Below are 22,720 nucleotides of genomic sequence, written 5' to 3'. Positions count from 1 at the left end.
TGACAGGGGGCGGTGCCCCATACCCCCAATCGGCCCTACCCTGAGCGTGACTGAGGGTGGCATCGCAACCTCCCAATCCACCCTGCTCTGTGAATGACAGGGGGCGGCGCCCCAACTCCCCAATCGGCCCTGCTCTGAGCCCAACCAGGGGCTGCACCTAGGGATTGGGCCTGCCCTCTGCCACCCGAGAGCAGGCCTAAGCCAGCAGGGCGTTATCTCCCGAGGGGTCCCTGCGAGAGGGCACAGGCCAGGCTGAGGGACCCCCTTTGCCCCCCGAGTGCACAAATTTTTGTGCACCGGGCCTCTAGTATATATATAAAAGCCTAAGTGACTGGATGACTGAATGATTAGTCAACCGGTCGCTATGACACACACTGATCAGCAGGTGGCAGATACTCAACACAGGAGTTGCCCCCTGATGGTCAGTGCACCCCCGAGAGCCATCATCTGACCTACGGGTGCCAAACACAGGGCTCATGGCTGGCCACCACAGCCCGGAGACCACAGTGGAGCGGCAGCAAGACTACCGAGCGGTGGCAGGCACAGCGGGGCCAGGATGAGCATTAGTGGCAGGCGGCTTTGGACTGCCTGTTTTGGCCTCATCCCCGCAGGCCATGCTGAGGGACCCCACCAGTGCACGAATCCGGGCCTCTAGTATATTAATGAAGAAACACATTCTGCTACTGATGCTTGAATACTTCCTATCACAAACGATAAGAGCTTACAATTTCTTGTAATGAGCACGTTATAACAGAGTGCTGTGAAAGTATATAAGAAGTGGAACCCATGGAATATTATCCAACCTTAAAAAGAAAGGAAATCTTACCCTGGCCCGGTTGCTCAGTTGGTTGGAGCGTCATCCTGTGCACCTAAAGACTGCAGTTTCGATTCCGGGTCAGGGCACATACCCAGGTTGGGGCCCATCTGGGAGGCAACAATCAATGTTTATCTCTCTCTCCCTCCCCCTCTCTCTTCTCTCTCTAAAAATCAACAAGCCTATCCTTGGATGAGGATTAAAGAAAAGGAAAGAAGGAAGGAAGGAAGGAAGGAAGGAAGGAAGGAAGGAAGGAAGGAAGGAAGGAAGGAAATCTTGTCACATGCTACAACATGGATGAACCTTGAGGATATTATGCTAAGTGAAATAAGTCAGTCACAAAATGACAATACTGTTATATTCCACTTACATGACGTATCTAAAGTAGTCAAATTCACAGAAACAAAGTAGAATGATGGTTAGCAGGTAAAAAAGGGCAGTTTTAATATGAGTTTCAGTGTTGCAGGATGAAAAAGTTCTGGGATCTGTTTTGCAATTATGTAAATACTAGAGTCCCAGTGCACGAAATTCCTGCATGGGTAGGGTCCCTAGGCCTGGCCAGCAATCAGGGCCAATCAGGTTCCCCGCCTTCCCGCCTCCTCCTTCCTCCGCTCCCTCAGCGCCCCACAGCCACTGCCCGTCCGTCATGTTCTGTGCCACCCCCTGGTGGTCAGCACATGTCACAGCGAGCAATCGGACTCCCAGTCTCCTGGTTGAACTCCTGAGGGGACAATCTGCATATTAGCCTTATATTATATAGGATGCCTTACACTACTAAACTGTACACTCAAAAATGGTTATGATGGTAAATTTTGTTATGTTTTGTAAAATAATTTTAAAAAATAAGAAGGTGACTCAGCATAATCATGGTGAAAGATTGCCTATAAATGAAATGACATTTAAAGTAAGGCATAAGTAAGCATCTACATTCTTTACCATAACTTTAAATCCATGGTTAATCCTTAGTCTACATCTTACCTACTCCATCAGCAACATCTAAAACAGCTGCCCACTCCCTTCTGCGGGAAACATGTCCTTCACTTGGCTTCCAGGACAGAGCCTGGTTCCTCTCACCTTCACTAACCACTGCTCAATCTCCTTTGCTGGTTCCTCACCATCACCTCAGTCTCTAAACACTGAAGAACCTTGGGGCCCAGTCCTCAGACCTTTTCTTTACACATATGCACTCCCTTGTGGTCTCACTGAGTAGAATTTAATGCAGTGTTTCTCAACTTTGTTTTCATTATGGCTCCTTCAAGGAGCCTTTTAAATATTTTTATTTTCTCAATCATCCCATATCTATTAATTAAATACTAAATAAGATTGTACTGGGTAGGACTGACTTTTGGAGCAAACCATTGTAATGTCTAAGATTTTTTCCACCCTCTCCCCCCAAGAACCAATGCCCCCTTTGGAGTGCTATTGTCCCTGTTGACAATGCATAGTCTAATGCTTTAAATACCATCTCTAAGCTGAAGGCGCTCACATTTATCTCTTCTCTTTTCCCTAGGCTCCACACATCTATCCAATTCCTTCTTTAAATATCTTCACTGGGATATTTAATAGTCTTCTTAAATGACCATGTCCAAAAACAAACTCCAGACTTTCCAACCAGGCTGTGTCACCTCCCGGTTCAGAATCCTCATTATAGTTGCCTACTAGGCCCTAGAGAGGAGCTGCCTCTCCTTCATCTTTGACCTCATCTCCCACTCTTCCATTCATTCACTAAGTTCCAGCCATACTGGCCTCTCTGCTGCTCCTCAACATGGCAGCCATGCTCCTACCCATGGCGTTTGCACTACGTGTGTTCCTTCCACTTAGCACCAGAGTCAGCAAAGTGCATACAGCCCATGACCTCTTTTACTGGAAAACAGATGCGCTTACTGGGTTAAGTAGTCTATTGCTGCTTTTGCACTACAATAGCAGAGTCAAAGAGCTGCAACAGAGACTATATGGCCTGCAAAGCCTGAAATATTTAGTATCTGGCCTTTCTGCTTTGTATTTTTCTATAGCACTTATCACCTGACATTCTATGTTTTACTTATTTATCTCGGTTATTGTCTGTTTCCCTTGACCTAAAATATAAGCTCCCCAGGGCAGAATTTTTGTTTGTTTGTTGCATTAGCACCAAGGGGTCCCAGATTGGAGAGGGTGCAGGCTGGGCAGGCCTCTAGTGTGTCTCTCACATCGATGTTTCTCTCTCTGTCTCCCCTCTCACTCCTACTCTCTCTAAAAAAATCAATGGGAAAAAAATATCCTTGGGTGAGGATTAACAACAACAAAAAAGGTTATTCTGCACCAATTTTTACTTATAGGAATAAAACTCCACTGAAAGCACTTTTGTGATTCTCTTTTAAAAGATACTCCATGTTCTTTCTAGCAATATTTTCTAATTCAGCTTAATCCTTATAGCCCTAAAATAATTCATTAGGCTTAACAAAAAGGTTCAAAGTGAAGAAATAGATTATGAAGGTGATGAGAATGAAAGGGAAAGAAAGCAAGGCACTGTGTGTGCGTGCGCGTGTGTAAAGAACAAAACATTGAGGAAAGATAGCTTTAAGTCCCACCATTAACTGTGTGATTTTAAACCAAGGTTTCTTAACCTTGGCACTATTGACATGTTAGGCTGCACGATTCTCTGCTGAGGGGGCCGTTCAAGCACTGCAAGATGTTTAGCAGCATCCCTGTCCTCTACACACTAGTGCCAGTAGGACCCTCCAATTGTGACAACTGGAAAGTTCTCCAGACATTGCCAAATGTCTCCTGGGAGCAAAATCACCCCTGCTTGAGAGCCACTGTCTTACATAAGACTTAAATATCCTCATACTTCAGTTTCATCTATAAGTGAAAACGTCAACCTTTAGATCCAAGATCCCTTTTGGCTCTAAAAATGATAAATTTCTATAAAAGATCTGAATAAAGATGATCGAAAGTAGTCATATTAATGAGGAAGGAACAAGGTATGTCATGAAAGAAGTTAATATTTTTGTTCAGTTTTCCTTATTACCTGGATAATATAACTTCCTAGTATAGATTAAATGATTCAGTTATATAATCTTTTAATTGGGTTGTTTTAAAAAAATGTATCAAAAGACTAAAAAAGTAAAGACTCTTCTAGAATCTACATTAAAGGGGCATGATAATCACTTTCAGTGCATAATCTTGACTCAATCTTAGATTAATTTTTAAAATGTCTATAAAGGATATTTTTGGTAAAGGTGGGAAACTCTGAATATGGACAAAATAATAGGGAATGTTAAATGCATCACTGTTAAATTCTTCTGGCAAGATAACAGTATTGTAGGTCTATAAGAGAATATCTTTGTCCTTAGGAGATTCATATTGAAGTGTTCAGAGTCAAATGCCATGATGTTTGCAACTTATTTTCAAAGGGTTAAAAAAAAAAAAAGTGTGTGTGTGTGTGTGTGTGTGTGTGTAGTTATACATCTTAGAGACAAAGGAGAGAGAAAGCAAATATGACAAGATGCTTGCAAATGTTGAATTAAGGTGAAGAGCATGCAAGTATTCTTTGTACTATTCTTTTAACTTTTCCGTTAGTTGGTAATTGTTCAAGATAAAAACAATAAAAACACATCTAGTGTACATATCAAATTATGTCCACATTGGCTTTTCAGTTGACCATAGCACACACACCTTTTCCAGCACTTTAGTAAGTACTTTATCCAATATTCCCCAGTCTGTCAGAATCTCCTGGAATGGTCAGAGGCCCTGTTGGGGACAAGCTATTCTGAACAAACAATCCAAGTGATTCTGATCTAGTGCTGGCCATCCCTTCCCAACCTTCAGTACCACTGCAATAGGGTATGAACTTCTAAAACCAAGGCTGTGTCTTAGCAATCAGAAGCCAGACCACAGCTGAAGGCATTCAATAAATATTTGTTCAGTGTTAAACAAATGGTTCCCACACTACTGTTTCTTTCCTCCTCCTACTTCCTCTCTGCACTTTTTTTTCTTTTTAAACACTGGGGTAAGAAAGGGTAAAAAAATGAACAGTGCCTCAGTAGCTTTAAGTCAAAATAAATTCGGATTAATAACATCATTAATCATTATTAGAGTAATAAATAGGACAACCCAAAACAAAAAACAACTCTAAAAATCAGTTTACTGTTTTAATTGTACTGTAGCATCATGCATTCTTTCTTCCCCAGAAATGACAATCTCTACAAATAATCTTCTTACTAAGATATAGCTCAACTATGCCATGTAATAAAGCTGTATTAAAAACAGAATGGCAAACAGTCTTACCAAAGGCTAAAAAAAAAACTTAGTTTTAGCATCTATTATGTTCTTTCCTGTGAGTAATAGTTTTTTATGTGAGCTACGGAAACAAACTTATCAAGCAAAGGGAGTGCTACCAAATACCAAAGCTCAGATTTAAAGTGTTATGTCCAAAATTGTGCCCATTATAAAGACACTAGAGGCCTGGTGCACAAAATCCATGCACAGGTAGGGTCCCTGGTCGGTGATCAGGCCGATCAGAGCCTTCCTTCCCCGAGCTGTGTGCTGCCGGCCAGGGCCTTCCTTCATTCCATGCCGCCTCCTGGTGGTCAGCGCACATCATTGCGAGTGGTCGAACTCCTGGTCAGTTAAACTCCCGAGGGGACAATTTGCGTATTAGCCTTTTATTATATGGGACTGGCAACAATTAAAAAAAAGTTCCTTCCCACAAACTGCAAAACAGGCAAAAACCATGGCAGAAATCTGTTATAAGACTTAACCAAAATATATGTTACCTACAAGCTATGGTATAGATTATTTTAGGCAAAATTGGCTTTACAAGAGTATCTGTAATCCTTGAATGGAGGAAAATGTATTCCAAATGGTAATGCAAATAAAGATCTTCCAAATCAGACTGTTTCATTTAATTTAGCACCTGCTATGTCAAGGGTTACCCTGGACTTTATGGGAAATACAGAAGAGCAGACTCTGTCCTCAAAAACCTGAAATTCAGTCTGGGTGACAAATAAATGAATAATCCCAATACAATAATTCTAAGACAGAGATATGTAGGGTTTCTATTCCAACTTAAGAAAGGACTTTTAAGTAAGAGGGGAACAATGAATGGGAAGAAGTGTAATGCAAGGTACCAAGCTCTAACAGAAAGCCATTAGCAAACCTGATGAACATACTTGTGGTATGTTAGCATCTGGAGTCTCATGGGACTTGCTAGACTGAAATAAAGGGGCTGCTATTCATGACCTCTCTCTGCCAACAGGAAGCCTGTGTTCAATCTACTCTGTGAAGAAAGGATCAAGTTGATGTCACACAGATAGTGCTATGGACCAACTCATACTCTAATATGGCAAGAAAAGGGGAAAGGAGGATAAGGAGGATGTGTCAGGTAGGAGAAAAAGCATATACACAGGCAAGGAGTCATAAAAGGACTTGACATATTTTAAGCCTAATTTTTCTTAAGGTATCCTCTAAGCGCTAGTCATATACCCTATATAAATCCTGTTTTCATTAAAATATATAATCTAAGACAAGTGTTATGTTATGTTTTTAGCATCTTAACACCATTCCAAGGTATCAATGAAAATGTTTAATTTCAAATCTGCAAGTGTATAATACATCCCAGTTGATACTTATGATAAACACTATATGTGACAGAACAAAAAGGCAATTTTAAGGAAGTAAAAGATACACACCTGAAACAGACAAATTAGGTCATATACTATTTCAAAAGATTTATACACTGACTATTAAGCTTATTTTTAAGTACGCAATACCCATGTGCAACTAGGGATAGGCTTAGGCAGGAGCTCGCTAATCCTTGTCAGGTTTACTAGGATACTAAGTAGACAGACACAACCTTCCCTTCCTCAACCAGAACCAACTTTTATAAACTTACTAGAGGCCCGGTGCACAAAAATTTGTGCACTCGGGGATAGGGGGTCCCTCAGCCTGGCCTGTGCCCTCTCGCAGTCTGGGACCCCCCCCCCCCCCGGGGTGACCACTTGTTGGCTTAGGCCTGCTCCCAGGGAGATTGGGCCTAAGATGGCAATCAGACATCTTCTGGCATCCCAGCAGCTCTCGGGGGATGTCCATTTGCCAGCGGGGAGCAGACCTAAGCTGCAGTCAGACATCCTTAGCACTGCTGAGGAGGCAGGAGAGGCTCCCACCACCACTGCTGTACTGGCAGCCATCAGCCTGGCTCGTGGCTGAGCAGAGATCCCCCCTGTGAGAGTGCACTGACCACCAGAGGGCAGTTCCTACATTGAGCATCTGCCCCCTGGTGGTCAGTATGTGTCATAGTGACCAGTCATTCCCAGTCTTTCTGCTGTTAGGGTCAGTTTGCATATTACCCTTTTACTATATAGGATAGAGGCCTGGTGCACGGGTGGGGGCCAGCTGGTTTGCCCTGAAGGGTGTCCCGGATCAGGGTGGAGGTCCCGTTTGGGTGCCTGGCCAGCCTGGGTGAGGGGCTGGTGGCTGTTTGCAGCTGGTCACGCCCCCTTCAGGGTGGGGGTCCCCACTGGGGTGCCTGACCAGCCTGGATGGCGGGCTGATGGCTGTTTGCAGCTGGTCACACTCCCTTCAGGGTGTGGGTCCCGCTGGGGTGTCTGGCTAGCCTGGATGACGGGTTGATGGCTGTTTGCAGCTGGTCACACCCCCTTCAGGGTGGGGGTCCCCACTGGGGTGCCTGACCAGCCTGGATGACGGGCTGATGGCTGTTTGCAGCTGGTCACACCCCCTTCAGGGTGGGGGTCCCCACTGGGGTGCCTGGCCAGTCTGGGTGAGGGGCTGAGGGCCGTTTTCAGGCTGGCGGGTGACTAAAGCTCCCAGCCTCTTTTTTTTTCTTTCTTTTTTTATTCTGGGATTTATTTACCTTCTATAGCTGTCACTGGAGCTGAGAGCCAGCTCCAGCTCTGAGGCTCGGCTCCAGCTCTGAGGCCTTGGCTGGCTGAAAGCAGGTATCTGGGTTTGTTTAGCTTCTATAAATTGAAACTCTGTTACCATCACTGGCGCTCTAAGCTCTGAGCCCAGTGCCGGCTGAAAGCAGGTACCAGGGGTTTGTTTAGCTACTATAATTGCAACATTGTTGCATCCGGAGCTCAGAGCTGGGCCGCGCAGGCGGGGAACCTTGGCTTCCTCCATCACTGGGGCAACCAAGCCTCATGTTCGCTTCAGCTGCGTGGCTGCCGGCCGCCATCTTTGTTGGCAGTTAATTTGCATATCTCACTGATTAGCCAATGGGAAGGGTAGCAAAGTTACAGTTAATGACCATGTTTTTCTATTATTAGCTAGGATTAGTAAATGTTAACTTTAAAAAATGCTGAATGGGAAATCAAAATAAACATCTTTTGGGGGTGGGGGGGTGGCAGGGAGAGATAAATCAAATGTCAATTCTGTCGTGCTAACCCAAACTAATATCTAACAAAGGAAATGGTGACAATTAAAATACAGCAAATTTGTGAGGAAGGATGATATATGGTATTAAAGATGACCTACAGAAAAAGACTTCCTCATGTCAGAAAGACAGTGTGGTAAAGTATACAAAATACATCTTGTGAGGCAGAAGGCTGGTTCCCTCCCTGATTTTGCTAATGATCCAAGAGGTCGTCTCCCTAAATTGACAAGATTTAATACCATTAAGATCCCCAAGGTCCCTTTCAGCTCTTCAATTTTAATCCTTAAATTCAGAACTTTTAATTTTGTTTACTGGAATAGGAAGAGTGAAAGGTAGGAAATATTCTCTGTTCTACAGAGTATTTTTGTTTTATGGAGTGGATCTTGTTAAGTATTCTTGATTTTTTTCTCCCATAGTATAATCACTACGAACTGGGTGAATCCAAAGTAACTCTATACTGATTTTGATCTTCGAGTCTCATAAAAATGCTTGGAATTCCTTTACCACAGATAAGTTTTATTCTCCAACCATAAAACCCTCAAAGTAATGAAAAACAAACAGGACTTTCTTGTTATTCTCTACAGATATCAGTATATCACAAACAAACTGCCAATTGTTATGGTTCAATTTTTTTTATTTTAATATATGTATGTATGTATAGATATCTTTGCCTGGCATACTTTCAACACTGATTGTACAGATCATTCAAGAGATACTTGACATTTTCTCAAAAATAAATATGATATACAGGATGACCTACTGCTACTGCAACTTATCAAAACATTTCAAGTGAAGTGTACATCATGAGAAATAAATCTAACAAAATGAAAATTACTAACATTTCCAAAGTATTATTTTACCAAAGACAGTCTACTCCAACATGAAACTGACCACAAAAAAAACCCCCAAAATACTAATAATAAGCCAATATAACCTACGGATTTCTAATGTTACTAATCCCAGGCAGGTTTTCATTTACAGTCACTACTATTTCCACCATCATTTTATTTCTAAAATTGACATTCCTCTAGCTTTAAAACAGCTTTTTGTATTATCAATAACCACGAGAGATTTTTTAGCCTAAAATAAGACTAGTTCTTAGAGCAATTTCTCTTTTCTGGAAAAAATGTAAACATTAATAATTTTAAAACAAAAAACAATGACATTTAACTGAAATAATTAGCACCATTCTTAAAGGAGATACTAGTTGAAAGAATCATCAACCTATTAATATTAAACATCCAACAAGTAAATAAATACAAATTCTGTACATTTCATAGCACTAAGGAAATATCTTGAAAAATAAATCCCTTGGTTTATAGCAATGGATACCACTACAGATCAAATTCCATCACAAAAAATTCTTGAGGCACTAATCAAATGATTTTGATAGATAGATTTAAGCTTTCATATTTAACCCTCAACTCTTCAAGGACTCTAGTTTCTGAATTACAATTTATTAGACTCAGAGCATAAGAAATCCACCAGCCTTTAAAAATAAAAACCTATTAAACGAATGGTTGTTTTGTTAAATGGCCTACGAACTGTTTTTGTTGCTGTGACATTTTTAGTTTAATGTCTGTTTTTATCATCAGAATTTGATTTTTATTACTATTTAATATAAATCTAGAGTTTTTAAAATTTATATTCCATTTAATAAAAAACCCAGAAATAGTATCCCGCCCTCTTAAAAATAGACGCGAGACATTATATAAAAGACAGAGTCAAGTGAGTAGAAAGCTTCTTGAAAACAACAGATAAAATTGGGTCTAGAGCAGGGGTGGGCAACCCCTGGCATGCATGCCAAACATGGCACGCCAGTAACTTTTGCTGGCATGCGAAACCCTCTCTTATAATCTTCCATTTACAATTTTTTTCTTAATATCGACTTTTTAATTTTTCAGATAAATTCAGTGTAGGTGCATCTTAGATAAATAAATAATTTTACATAACAAGTTATCTTAAAGACCACAGATATGGATTGACGAGAGGAGAAGAGCAATTTCTATGCCTCTGCCTTAACTCTCCCTGCCTTCCTAGATCCGACCAGTGTTTTTGTTTCACCCACATACGCTTGTGAATCTTTGTTCTTAGTGATGAATTTTGTTAAGTCTCGTAATAGGAGTAGTCTAACGGATGAAAGCAGTAGCTCGTGTATATCTCTGAAGGTCACGAAATATAAACCTGATGTAAAATCTCTGTCATCAGTGATGCAGCAGCAAAAGTCCCACTGATAATATCAAACGAAGTCATAAAGTTTTCTGTTGGACTATCAGTGTACATGTATACATTAAAAAATAAATGTATTTTTCATCATCATATACTGTGTTTTTGTCGCTCAAATGAATTTTATTATTTCTTCAAGGTTCTTCACATACATACACCTTAAGAGATATCAAGTAGGCGTAACATGTTCTCAAAAAATGAGGGTTGGCATGCAGAAGAATTTTGAGTCAGAGATTTTGCTGGTTTTGGCACGCACTCACAAAAAGGTTGCCCACCCTGGGTCTAGAGCCTACCAACAACCCAACATCATGACACTGCCACAGGCCATAGGCTACAGAGGGGACGAGGGAAAGCTGTGGGCAGGTGTGCACTTCTCTTCCACCCCTTAGGCAAATCAACACTAGGCTCAGAGACAGCTGTCTTTAAAATACAGTCACAGACCTTTGAGAGTACTGAAAAGCTGTCAGGTAATCTAAACGCGAATGCATCTGAGTCATAAGTGACACTATTCTAAAAACAATTAAGACAAAATGCTATGAGATACTATGTGAGAACTGGGGGGAACATGCAGAAAAGGAGGACAGGAAAAACAACTAAATAGAAATTCTATTAAAGCTTAAACTGTGACTCAAATTTGAAAAGTCCTGCTGAGTCGCATCTTCCCAGCCAATTTTCTTACAAGGGGAACTAATTAGAAACCAATATTCTAAATAAAATATTTCTAACACAAACACCTTAAACTTGAGTGAAAGCATATCAAATAGTGTCAATCGAATTTCACAACACAAATAACTGGCTAAGTTACTACAGAAAAGCAACTTGTGTGCTGGAACAATGAAACTTATCTTTGGAAGTGAGAAGACTGGTGGGCACCTAAAATGTTATTTCTCTTTAAGAAAAAAAAAAAAAAAATCTTCAAGTCATCCCTAGAAAAAGATTACACAATCTTTCCATTTCAATTTCTGGAAAGATTATCAGAATAAAATTTTGACTCAATTGTGTTAGTTCTTTCCTTCAGAACACTTAAAAAATAAACCAAACCTACAGTTATCTGCTTCACTAACTAACTTAAGGGTAATTTCTAAAACAAGTAGATTCCACTTCCCTCTCCCTCCCGCCCATACAGAAATAAAAATATGTAAGCCACCAGTGTTGGAAACCAGCCTTCTCAGTGTTGGATAGAGAAATGGACTGATAAACATATAATAAAAAACGGTTATAAAATACCATCCCAAAACTCATCACAGATTATCAACAATAAACACTAATGTTATCTACTAATAAAAGCTTAAGAGAAAAATTTATAAATCAATTGTGATTAATAAATGTTTCCATACTGAATAATAAAAAATCCTATAATAATGAGAAATACAAATGTTAAAAACCCCAAAAACTCCCTTCAAGGAGGTGAGATAAAACATTTACTCATTTGAAAATGAAGCCCAATTTTCTTAGTAGTGCCTCTGCCTTCTAGTATCCTCAGAATTTTCCAAACCTGAAGCTACTTCTTTATGTGCCCAACTTCCTTCTCTTTCATTTTTTTAAAAAACTAAAATCTTGGTAAAATGTGTTACACATTTCTAACCTTTCTTAAACAGAGCATATTGGGACCATTTTTTGAATGTGGCACTTTAATGGCCTCTCAGGGTCATGAAGCACAGAAAACTGTTTCATATTGCTCTATACAAATTGGCTGGCCTGTTTTGTTTGAGTCTGCTTTTAAGGTTTTCCTATCCCCTTTTACCATTGAGCTGCTTCCTACCCCCACTTCTACCATCAAATGTGCATGCCCCTAACAGCTCATCACCTGATGTTTGGAATACTACAAAACCCTTCTAATTTGCTTTTTTTAAAAAATATATATTTTATTGATTTTTTACAGAGAGGAAGGGAGAAGAACAGAGAGTTAGAAACATCGATGAGAGAGAAACATCGATCAGCTGCCTCCTGCACACCGCCAACCGGGGATGTGCCTGCAGCCAAGGTACATGCCCTCGACTGGGATCGAACCCAGGACCCTTGAGTCCGCAAGCCGACGCTCTATCTATCCACTGAGCCAAACAGGTCAGGGCCTAATTTGCTATTTTTAATATGATAGGAAATCTAGTATCAAAACTTATTTGAACTATAGTGTTTTTTTAAGTTACAATACAAATGAGTGAAAAGTATGAGCTTAGTGCATTAAATGTATGGAGGTATTTTGAAACTGTTTAATCTTATATTTAAGTTGCATTAAAGTTGAAACTGTTCCCTCAATTTGTTAAAACATTACAACATTTACTTTTCTAATATTGTAATTGGTTTCAAATTCTAAGTTAATAGCATTATTATGTTGTATATAGCTGTACTACCTACAATGATTTCACTAGAACTACACAGTCAATGACACATAAAAGGTACTTCCTTCATGCCTAATTACATTCATTCTAATAACATATGGCGAGGTAATAACAAGGTAAGAATCTATTAGATGAACTCACAAACCTAATTCCCAAAGGAGATACATATATACTATAAAAAACTTTTATTTCAAAAATTGGGCTATCTTTTAGACTTATTTTTATTTCATCTACTTTCAACTGATGATGGGTTATATATTCAAATCACTAATAATGAACTAAAATTTAGTTGATATTTACTCCACACTTAAATGTACTAGGGTTGTATATTTTAGGGGAAAGAAACATAAATTTTAATATAAACCTTAATATGAATATTGATGGTATTATAATTTTAATTCATTTACAACTACCACTTACTAAGGGGTAGGGGGAGAGGCAGAAATGAGGTAAGTTAAGGAACTACAAATTAATGTGATTTTTATTTTTGTGATTATAGCACGACCAGCTTTGGGGCTCTTAAAAAACAAAGAAGCAATGAAATCTTGCAAACACTTTTGACAAAATAACTCCAGAAGGAATGTACACATTAAAACAAGAACAAAACAAAGAGTTCACAATATTGCTAGACAACAGTATTAAATGTCACTTCTAAGAATATTAATTATCACAGAAAGGTATTTCTAGCTGTTAACGGAAATCTCCTTGAAAAAGCATTTTATTTTCTAAAGACAAATAAGGAGACTTAATAATAATAAATAAGATACATTTCACAGTTGTTAAATTTTATAAGATGCCCACAACAGTACCTGGTTCTGATTTTTACTGGTCCCTTTAACAGGATCACAAGTCTTAAAGGACCAGCTCTCCCAGCTCTGTGAAGAGCAGAACCGTGGGCATGCCTTTAGCAGTGGCCAGAGGGGTTTGTATTACCCACATAAGAAACAGTAAAGAACTCTGACAGTGGGAGTGTTAAATATCTGAATAAATTATTTAGAGCAGTTGTGAGATCTCACTCTCTTTAATATTAAAACAGGCTCTCACCAGCATTGGAAAGGTTCTGAAGAAATGCTATTCAAAATCAAAACTGGATAGTTTCTTGAAGTTCCTTCCACACTCAGAGACTAAGAATTATACATACATCTACGTCCAACGCCACCAGTAACACCAAACACAACTTTTCTGCAAAGCAATACCTTTACTTAGTTAGAGGAAATTAAAAAGGTGGCTTCCTGTTAAGTTTTGTGTTCTGCTAGGTAGCTGGGTCTTCTTTATCTGCATTCTCCTGGCTTCCATGGAACCAGAAGTTAACTGCATTTACTTTCCAAAATTTAATTTTTAAACCAAATCCTAATTATAGCATGGACCCAAATTACTAAACTCATTTCCCTAATGAGCTACATGACCTTGGGAAGTTACTTCTTGTAAAATGAGAGGCCTTGCCCTAAGATCAACTAGAATGCAACCTTCATGTTCTGTTCTGCACCGTACTCCCGCCCAAGTATAGGGAAGGCATTAATGAGAAGATCATTAGCAAACTACAAATATAAAATAAATGTAATCATTTTTCTTTTAAAAACAATTAGATTTTAATCTGTGTATTAGGTTTTAACCTATATATTCCCAAACATTTTTAAGAGGACAATGAAACTAAAATTTCCTATTCAATAAGTAAAGTTTTATATAATTTAAAATAAAGTATTCATAAAACAGGTAAATCATACAAGAACCGACAAACTTCACCCAGTTTGTTACACTTCCCTTTTCTTCATCCCCTTTAACCCATTACTATATCTTGTCTCTTTCTTTGAAACAAAAATAGCTGGTAGAGAGAACATGCACTGGATCTGCAGTGAGAAGGCCTGAGTTCCAGTCTTATCTCTTTCATTAACTGGCTCTGTAGGGCCAAGCCACTTCCCCTTTGGGGACTGCAAGACTGTATTTGTAAAACAAGATAGCTAAACTAATTATTAATTTCTAAAGTCTTCTGCTTTAAAAATCTGTAATTCTCCTTTTATTCTAATTACTATTCTATTCCTAATGCCTTGATTCAGTGCTTGCCACCTCATTCCCAGACTTGTACAGTAGCCCCCTATGTATTTCCTTATTTTTCCTTCTTATCCTAAAACTAGAGGCCCGGTGCACGAATTCATGCACCAGTGGGGTCCCTTGGCCTGGCCTGCAGGATCAGGCCCACAGTGGCTCTCCAACATCCCCTGAGGGGTCCTGGACTGCAAGAGGGCGCAGGCCAGGCTGAGGGACCCCACTGGTGCAAGATCAGGGCCCAGGGAGGGATGCAGGAGGGCTCCAGGGAGTGTCTAGCCCAGGGGTGGGCAAACTTTTTGACTCGAGGGCCACAATGGGTTCTTAAACTGGACCGGAGGGCCGGAACAAAAGCATGGATGGAACTAATATAAATTCAAAGTAAACATCATTACATAAAAGGGTACGGTCTTTTTTTTTTTAGTTTTATTCATTTCAAACGGGCCGGATCCGGCCCGCAGGCCATAGTTTGCCCACGGCTGGTCTAGCCCATCTCGCTCAGTCCAGATCGGCCAGACCCTAGCAGCAAGATAACCTACCAGTCAGAGCATCTGCCCCCTGGTGGTCAGTGCATGTCATAGCAAGCGGTTGCGCGGCCTTAGCATATCATTAGCATATTACACTTTGATTAGTTGAATGGCCGACCGGACGACCAGACACTTAGCATATTAGGCTTTTATTATATAGGATGAATTCAATCCTAAAACAATGAGTTAAGCAGAGTGAAAAACACAGTCTTTAAAGTCAGAGACCCAGGTTTAAATTAAGACTCTGCCACTAACTAACCATATCTCTAAGATGGTGATATTATTAACTACCTCACTAAGGATTAAATAAACTGTATACAAAGTACCTAACACAATGCCTGACATGTTGAAATACTCAACAACAATTAGCAACTTTCACTATTCTCCAAGATCAAAAGTTTGTTTCTCACTATAGCAAGGGTGACCAATAAGCTGCACAGGTGGCATGCAAGAAGACTTATAAGAGGCAAAAATTGGGTTAAACATTCTCACCAGGTTCCTGTGTCTGCCTGTATTCTGCCAATATGCTTCTGGGTAAAGCAGCCTCAGTCACCAGCTCCTCGTGAATTCTCAAAATTAAATGGTGCAGCCTCCCCAGGATAAAGACAGTTCAAGAGAAAATGAAAACTGGACACAACTCCTCAAAAAGACATAGATCCTCTTGGTTTTACCTGAAAGCAAACTCCTGCCTATCATCCTGTGAAAAGCCAGTTCCAATATTTTGTACTTAAATGTACAGGTAATACAGGTAATGCTAAAATACCATCAAGCATTGTAATTTAACTTGGTTTTTCAATCACAGGAAATTAAAATGTGACAAAAGAAAAAAAGAATAAAATTTCTCACAAAATGAGGATTTTCTCAGAGCTTTGTAGAGTTACACAAATGCCTCAGCAAAAGCAATGGCTTTCTTTTTTATTTCAAAAGTGGGTCAAAAGTGGAAGGAACAAGAAGAGGAGTAATGGGGGTTTGCTTGCAAAGAGAAGCTCATTTCTTATAAAGTGACTTAAGGAGAGTTAATTAATGATACGTAATTTTTAAAAAATTTCCAAACTAGGAATAACAATCTTACTGCCATACATTAGTCGATGATACAGCTGAGTTACTGGGTAACACAGGGCACTCAATTAAGTGTATAGAAGTCTGGAAACCAAAGAAATCTTGAAAGAAATTTGGTTTTTTGAAGTGCTTTCTCTCCCAAGCTACTTCAGTCCAAGCAATTGCTGCAAAAGTATGTAATTAAAAGAATATAACACTATTTAGGGGAAAATCCTGCAGAAAGCTTAGCTTCATTAAGAATTATCCAAAAAAAAAAAAAAGAATTATCCAAATTCCTGTATCTACTTAAGAACACAAACCACCAATTGAAAATGTGTTCTTCTGTGATCAGGCCCACCAGCTCTACCGGACCCTTTGAAATACACCACCCAATGAACTGACCGAAATTCCTGCCCCCAGCTGCCATGCTGCCTCTGGTTCATCATCTTTTTAAACAGCAGTTAAAGTTCATCCACACACACCCCCCCCCCCCACGTTCTTTGCTCACATCCCAAATTCAGCAGTCCTAATTTTCTCTACCCAGACTTGAGATTTATCATCAAAGCCATTCGCCTCCATGACTTTCCTCCTCCACTGCCATTTATCTCCTCTGCACACAGTCCCTTTCCCAGGCCAGTTTCCCCTCATTTACAACCTTATCTGTCTGTGACCAGGACTCGCCTCACCCAGACTGGGTTCCAGCTTCATCCTCCCGTTCCAGTCCCCACCGCTGCCAGCCCCGGCCTCGGCCCTCTCACCTCGCAGGCCAATCCCCACCGTGGTTAACACCCGACCTTATCCACGCCTGTCCCCCCGGCCCAGACCTTATTGCAGCTGTGTCCCCCCCAACCCCCTGCCCCGACCCCCCGCCATATACCAAGTCCTGCCACCCGGCCGGGCCCAGCCCCTCTTCGTGTTCGATCCTGCCCCATCTTCCTCTTTTGGGTCCTCGACTAAATAAACCCCAAAGCCCACTCCTGCCCGCAGCGATCCGCCCGGCACAGGGCCACTCCGGCTGGCCCGTCACACCTCCCGTCCCATCTGAGCCGGGTGCGCCTCCCATTCATTCACGGGAACCGGGTCCCGGAACCTCAGGCCCGAGCCTGGCCTCCGAGCACCCACTTCTGGCGCCCGAGACGCCGTCCTCCCCGGCCAGGCTGCCGGGTGCGCTCCCCATCTCCGAGGCCCACCCGCCCCCCGGGCCGGCTCCGTGGGCGCGCTCAGCCCCGCCGCCTGGAGACCCCTCCTCGCCTTCCCGCGCCACCCGGCTCCGCACCCCGAGCCCCATCCAGCCCTTCCTCTCGGGGCCCCTCTCCCCGCGGGACTCCAGCGCGGGACCTCCGCCCCCAACGAGCCCAGTGCTCCCCTCTCTCCGGGTCTGCGTCCCACCCCGACTCCCGCCGCCCCGTGGGGTGTGTCCCCTCCGGCCGCACCGCGGGGTCACGGCTCCCCGGCTCACCTCGGCGTCCACCACCTCGTGGTAGGCGGGCGGGGGGTCGAAGCCGCCGCCGCCTCCGGTGCTGCCGCCGCGGGTGGGGCCGCCGTCTCCGCCGCCGTCGCCGCGCGGGCCCCCGCCGGGCCCGGGGCCGGGGCCGCCGCCGCTGTCCATGGGCTCGTAGCCGCCGTAGTCCAGGCCCGGCCGCTCGTTGGTGAGCAGCGCCACGGCCTCGTTGATGTCGTTCTTGGCCAGGCGCAGGGCCTTGCGGATGGCGGCGGGGTCCGAGAAGCCCATGCACAGCAGCGTGGTCATGTGCTGCTCCTCCTCCGACTCCATGGCGCGGGCCTCCGGGCGGCGCCGGCCGGCGGGCGACGGAACGGCCTCGGCGCCGTCCCCGCGCCCCGGGGGGCCTCTGCGCTCCCGGCCTGCGCCCTCCGCGGCCGCCGGGCCGGGCTGGGTGCGGGCGTGCGCGCCGCGAGCCGAGCGAGGGCGGTGGGGCGCTCAGACGCGGCGGCCGGGCCCAGCCCTGCGCGCCGCCATGTTGGCCTCCGCCTCCCCTCCCCTCCCCCGCCGCCGCCCGCGCCTCCGCCTCCGCCTCCGCCTCCGCCCGCGGGGCCGCGCCTCCGCTCCCGGAAGTGGCCCCAGGCTCGGGGTTCACGGGAAAGGTTGGAGGTGATTTTTTTTTTTTTTTTTTTTTTTTTGCTTAAAGGAGCGAAGGGAGGTGCCGCGCCGAAAAGCGTCTCTACTGGGAAAGGGCCGTCGCGAGGCCCGGGCGGAGGCGAGGGAGGGTCCTCCGTCGTCGCCGCGCCGCGCGCCCATGTCTCCAGCCACAGGCTCCCCGGCAGCCGGAGCGCCCGCCGAGCCGCGAGCCGAGGACCCGGGGGCCGCGGCTGCCCCCGCCTCGCACCCGCACCGCCGGAGCCCCGGCTTGACACCGCGTCCTGAACGCCATTCACCCGCCGCGACCTCCAGCCCCGCCTGGCACGCCTGGTGCAGAGGAATCCACCTGCCCCGCTGCTGACATACACCCCACGGCGACATGCCCGGACCCGGCGCGTCCACCCGCCCGAGCTGAATTGTACCCCCGTAACTGACCCATGCCCCTCCATCTCTCCGAAATCACCCTAAGCCGCTTGAAATGAAATCCCACCCTTCACTGAGTTTCCCATCCAACACTGAGTGGCCACCAAACCCGAATGAACGCCCCCTGAGAGCCTGAAGTGCCTGCTACAGCCTTAACCCTCGCCCTCGGTGCTGTCTAGGAAACCCGCAGCCCCCTCCCCAGCCACAGCCTGCCCGCACCTGATGCTGGCCGCCCTCCAGGCGCAGCAGCCGTGGGCTCAGGAGTCCCTCCACTGCCGCCCTTTGAGTCCGGGAGCAATCCTCTCCCCATCGCGCTCTCTGCTTGCTCTCGCCACCATTAGCATTAGAGCTCAAGGGCCCTGTCTCCAGCCCCTTGACTCCACCATCTAAGGCTAAGCTCTGGCCCTTGCTATACCTGACCCCCCCCCCCCCCCAATTTCCTTTAATTCATGCTAATCCTAGGTTCCTTTCTTACCCTCTCCCAAAGTCATGATGCCTTTTCCTTATCTCATTACTACTTGCTAATTTAGTTCATCTCACCAGCTAACCTTTTTTTAAAAAATCCCATCAACCCCCCCCCCCCCCCCCGCATTGCCAACTGAGCAGTCACTAAAATCTCCACTATCCCAAATCTTAAATGAGTAGCAGTACTGAGAAATTTTCTCTGTTAGCAGCTTTTCCCCTGGACCATGAGCCCTTCTTGCTTGGTACTTGCTACCCATGTTTATTATAAACACCAGCGATTTGATTTAGAGGGTGAACTTCTCCCTGTTGTTTACATTTAGATGAAGTAACTGTATTCATTGTTCTGATTAAAGGTTGGGTAATAGACCAAAGACTAGGCTTAATATTCAAAGGGAGTATAAAGTCTCTTAGTTTCTACATGCAAATAAATTATTCTTCTTAACATTTCTGGACAACAACAAAAAACCTACGAAGGAAGAATGCCTATAATTGGATCAGGTCACAGCATTTATATTGGAGTGAAATTTTACTGTGTCATCAAGTTTTAGGTACTCAATGATGTTTTAAACATTTATCTGTGGCACATGAAGAGCAAAGGTAATCTAAATCAACCCAAGCAGCCTGTCATAGAGTACATGCCAAGGCATTTAATGTACTCAACAAATAGGTACTGAGTCTGGAGCAGGTGCCAGATACGGTTCTTGGCAGTGGTAATGCAAACAGAAAACAAAGCAGACAAAATTTGATGATGGCAAAGTGGTGGCATTCGGTTTTGTCAAATGAAAAGTTAATTAAGTGACCAAATTAAGAAATGAGCTGCAAGGGGAGAGAAAGGAACAAGTAAAGAAAAAATTGTTTGCCACTAAGATTCAAAATAGAACCCACGGGATAATGAGACAGAGCCGACCAATTCAGATGGCACATAAAAAGACTCATCAACAGTGGCAGGTTTATAGAACATGACAGAGGAAGCTGTGCTGAGCTGAGAAGAGGAAGCAGAGAAGGAAGCAGAGAAAAACAAACTCCGTGATAAAAATTGGAAAGGAGCCACCAAGGCTACAAAAAACAAGGAAGGCCATTTGTGAACTGGATGCTGGAGTGACTAAAAAGCCAGAGTGTCATTTGAGGATACAAGTAGAATAATCACACTTTTTTGCATGTAAGAAAGCAAGTATAAACACTCTGGGATTGGTATAGCAGGGGAGGGGAATATGGTACGACTATTTATACTTTCACTTACATTTTCTAATTTATTTTTTGCTTTGTATTTATCTTCATTGCAGCAAAATCTTGAAAATGTTAAGAGAACAAAGAAAGTAAAGCATAGCCAATTCACATGTACCCTTCCCTAGAAGCTTCTAGAAGAGAAAAAAAAATAGCTAGGTCTACAAGAGAGGTGTGATGGACTGTCTTGAAGATAAGATATGAGGATTTTCTAATATAAATAATTTTAAAAATATTTATTGAGTGTTTTTTTAAAAATATATTTTATTTTATTTATTTATTTTTTTTTACAGAGAGGAAGGGAGAGGGACAGAGAGTTAGAAACATTGATGTGCCTGCAACCAAGGTACATGCCCTTGACTGGAATTGAACCTGGGACCCTTCAGTCCGCAGGCCATCACTTTATCCACTGAGCCAAACCAGTCAGGGCTGTTTTGTTTTTTGAGCCAGGCTGAAGACTAGGGAGACAACTGTGAGCAAGACATACATGATTTCTTCCCTTTTAGAACTGACAGTCTTTACAGGGAGATACACAAGTAAGCAGTAATCATAAAGTGTGATAGGTACTTTGATAGGGATATTTCGGGATATAAGGAGAAAATTTCTTGCCCTCTGTGGTATAAATTACCCTGTCTACGAATTCTGGAAAGTTTCCAAGAGGAAATGATATTTAAACTATAACCTGACAGAAAGTAGGAAACCCAGGAAAGGGAATATGAGATGAGGGGAGTGAGTACCAAAGAACAGGAACAGCATACACAGAGACCCTGAAGTGGGGGAGAGGAAAGCAGTTCAGAGGAATGAATAGCCAGTGAAGTATGGCTTGAGTGTAGAGTACTAGAGAGGTAGTCGTGAGAAAGAAATCTAGAAAGGTAGAGATCAGATCTGAGGTGGGCACTTAAACTGTGATAAGAAGTTCGAACTTTATTCTGAGAGAATGGGAAGCCACTGAAACATTTCTATAGAGGAGAGAGGTGATCATATTTAAATTTTAGCTTGACCTACTGAGTGTAGAGAATGCTCTAGAGGGGAGGAAGAATAAAGGTGGAGAATCCAGTTAGGAGACAAGACCAATCAGCCTCCCTAGGTAATCACTTTGAAATGAAGAATTGAGTATTTTCTAAGTAAAAGGTAATCACTTTGAAATGAAGAATTGAGTATTTTCTAAGTAAAAATAAATCAGACAGAGAAAGGCATAACATATGAGTTCACTTACATGTGGAATCTATAAAACAAAACAAATGAACAAACAAAGAAAAACAGACCCATAGATATAGAGACTAATCTGATAGTTGCCAAAGAGGCTGGGTAGGGGATAGAGGAAAAAAGAAATAAGCTTCTTTGTTTAAAGCATTTTATTTTGAAGTGATTCAGACAAGTAGAAAAACATTATTAATAATATCCTCCCCCCACCCCGAAAAAAAAGAATTGAGTTTTGTTTTCTTATCCAATCTACAATATTTTGTCTTTTTTTTTTCTTGGTTTCTGGCCATTTTACTGTAATGTGTTTAGGGTTGGTTTTCTTTTTACTTATCTTTAATGGAGTTTGTAAAGTTTCTTGAATATGTGACTTGAAATCTTCATTAGCTTGGAAAATCCTTGGCCATTATTTCTTTATATATTAATCCTTTGAGTGCCAACCAATGTCCTAGGAACTATGCTAAAATTGCCAAGGCATTTTTGCTGATTTTACAGCAGTTTAGGAAAAAAATTATGAATCGCAAGTAAATGAAGTTACATATTCAATATCTTCCACAAAATCATCATCTTCACAGCAAGAATTAACACATTTAGCAATAACATCATCACTAAAAAAAAAGCAGACTTAGAACTGGACACTGCAGGAGGAGTGCGATAGCGCTCCTGGCACTTTTGGCGAAAGACAAGAGGAGCACGATTGCGCTCCCTGACACTCTAGGGGTTAACTAGAGGCCCAGTGCATGGCATTTGTGCATTGGGGGCGGGGGGGGGGGTTTGTCCCCCAACCTGGCCAGTGCCCTCTTGCAGCCTGGGACCCCTTGAGGGAATGTCTGCCTGCAGCAGAGGCAGGAGAGGCTCCTGCCTCTGCCGCTGCACTTGCCAGCTGTGAGTCTGGCTTCTGGCTGAGCAGCGCTCCCTCTATGGGAGCGCACTGACCGCCAGGAGGCAGCT

The 22,720-nt window shown here is 42.9% G+C and overlaps 1 protein-coding gene and 1 long non-coding RNA gene across 6 annotated transcripts in view; one reads left to right on the top strand and one right to left on the bottom strand.

Moving 5' to 3' along the window:
* USP24 (ubiquitin specific peptidase 24) overlaps window positions 1-18,359 on the bottom strand; it is a 131,986-nt gene extending 113,627 nt beyond the window's left edge. For all 5 annotated transcript variants that reach the window (XR_009451977.1, XM_059689426.1, XM_059689429.1 and 2 more), the window contains exon 1: window positions 17,819-18,359. Coding sequence is in view for 4 of the 5 variants with exons in the window: in XM_059689426.1 (XP_059545409.1) it covers window positions 17,819-18,133 (315 nt within the window). In the remaining variant the exon portion in view is untranslated. The remainder of the gene's footprint in view (window positions 1-17,818) is intronic.
* LOC132231026 (uncharacterized) lies at window positions 17,352-20,768 on the top strand. The gene is made up of 3 exons (XR_009451978.1): window positions 17,352-17,409; window positions 18,507-20,504; window positions 20,629-20,768. It is a non-coding gene; the product is annotated as an uncharacterized LOC132231026 (long non-coding RNA).
* The last annotated feature ends 1,952 nt before the right edge of the window (window positions 20,769-22,720 follow it).

Source organism: Myotis daubentonii, chromosome 3 (assembly GCF_963259705.1).
Source record: "Myotis daubentonii chromosome 3, mMyoDau2.1, whole genome shotgun sequence".
Classification (NCBI taxonomy): domain Eukaryota; kingdom Metazoa; phylum Chordata; class Mammalia; order Chiroptera; family Vespertilionidae; genus Myotis; species Myotis daubentonii.
The sequence above is the reverse complement of the archived record's forward strand: the minus strand, read 5'-3'. Positions and strand labels throughout refer to the sequence as shown.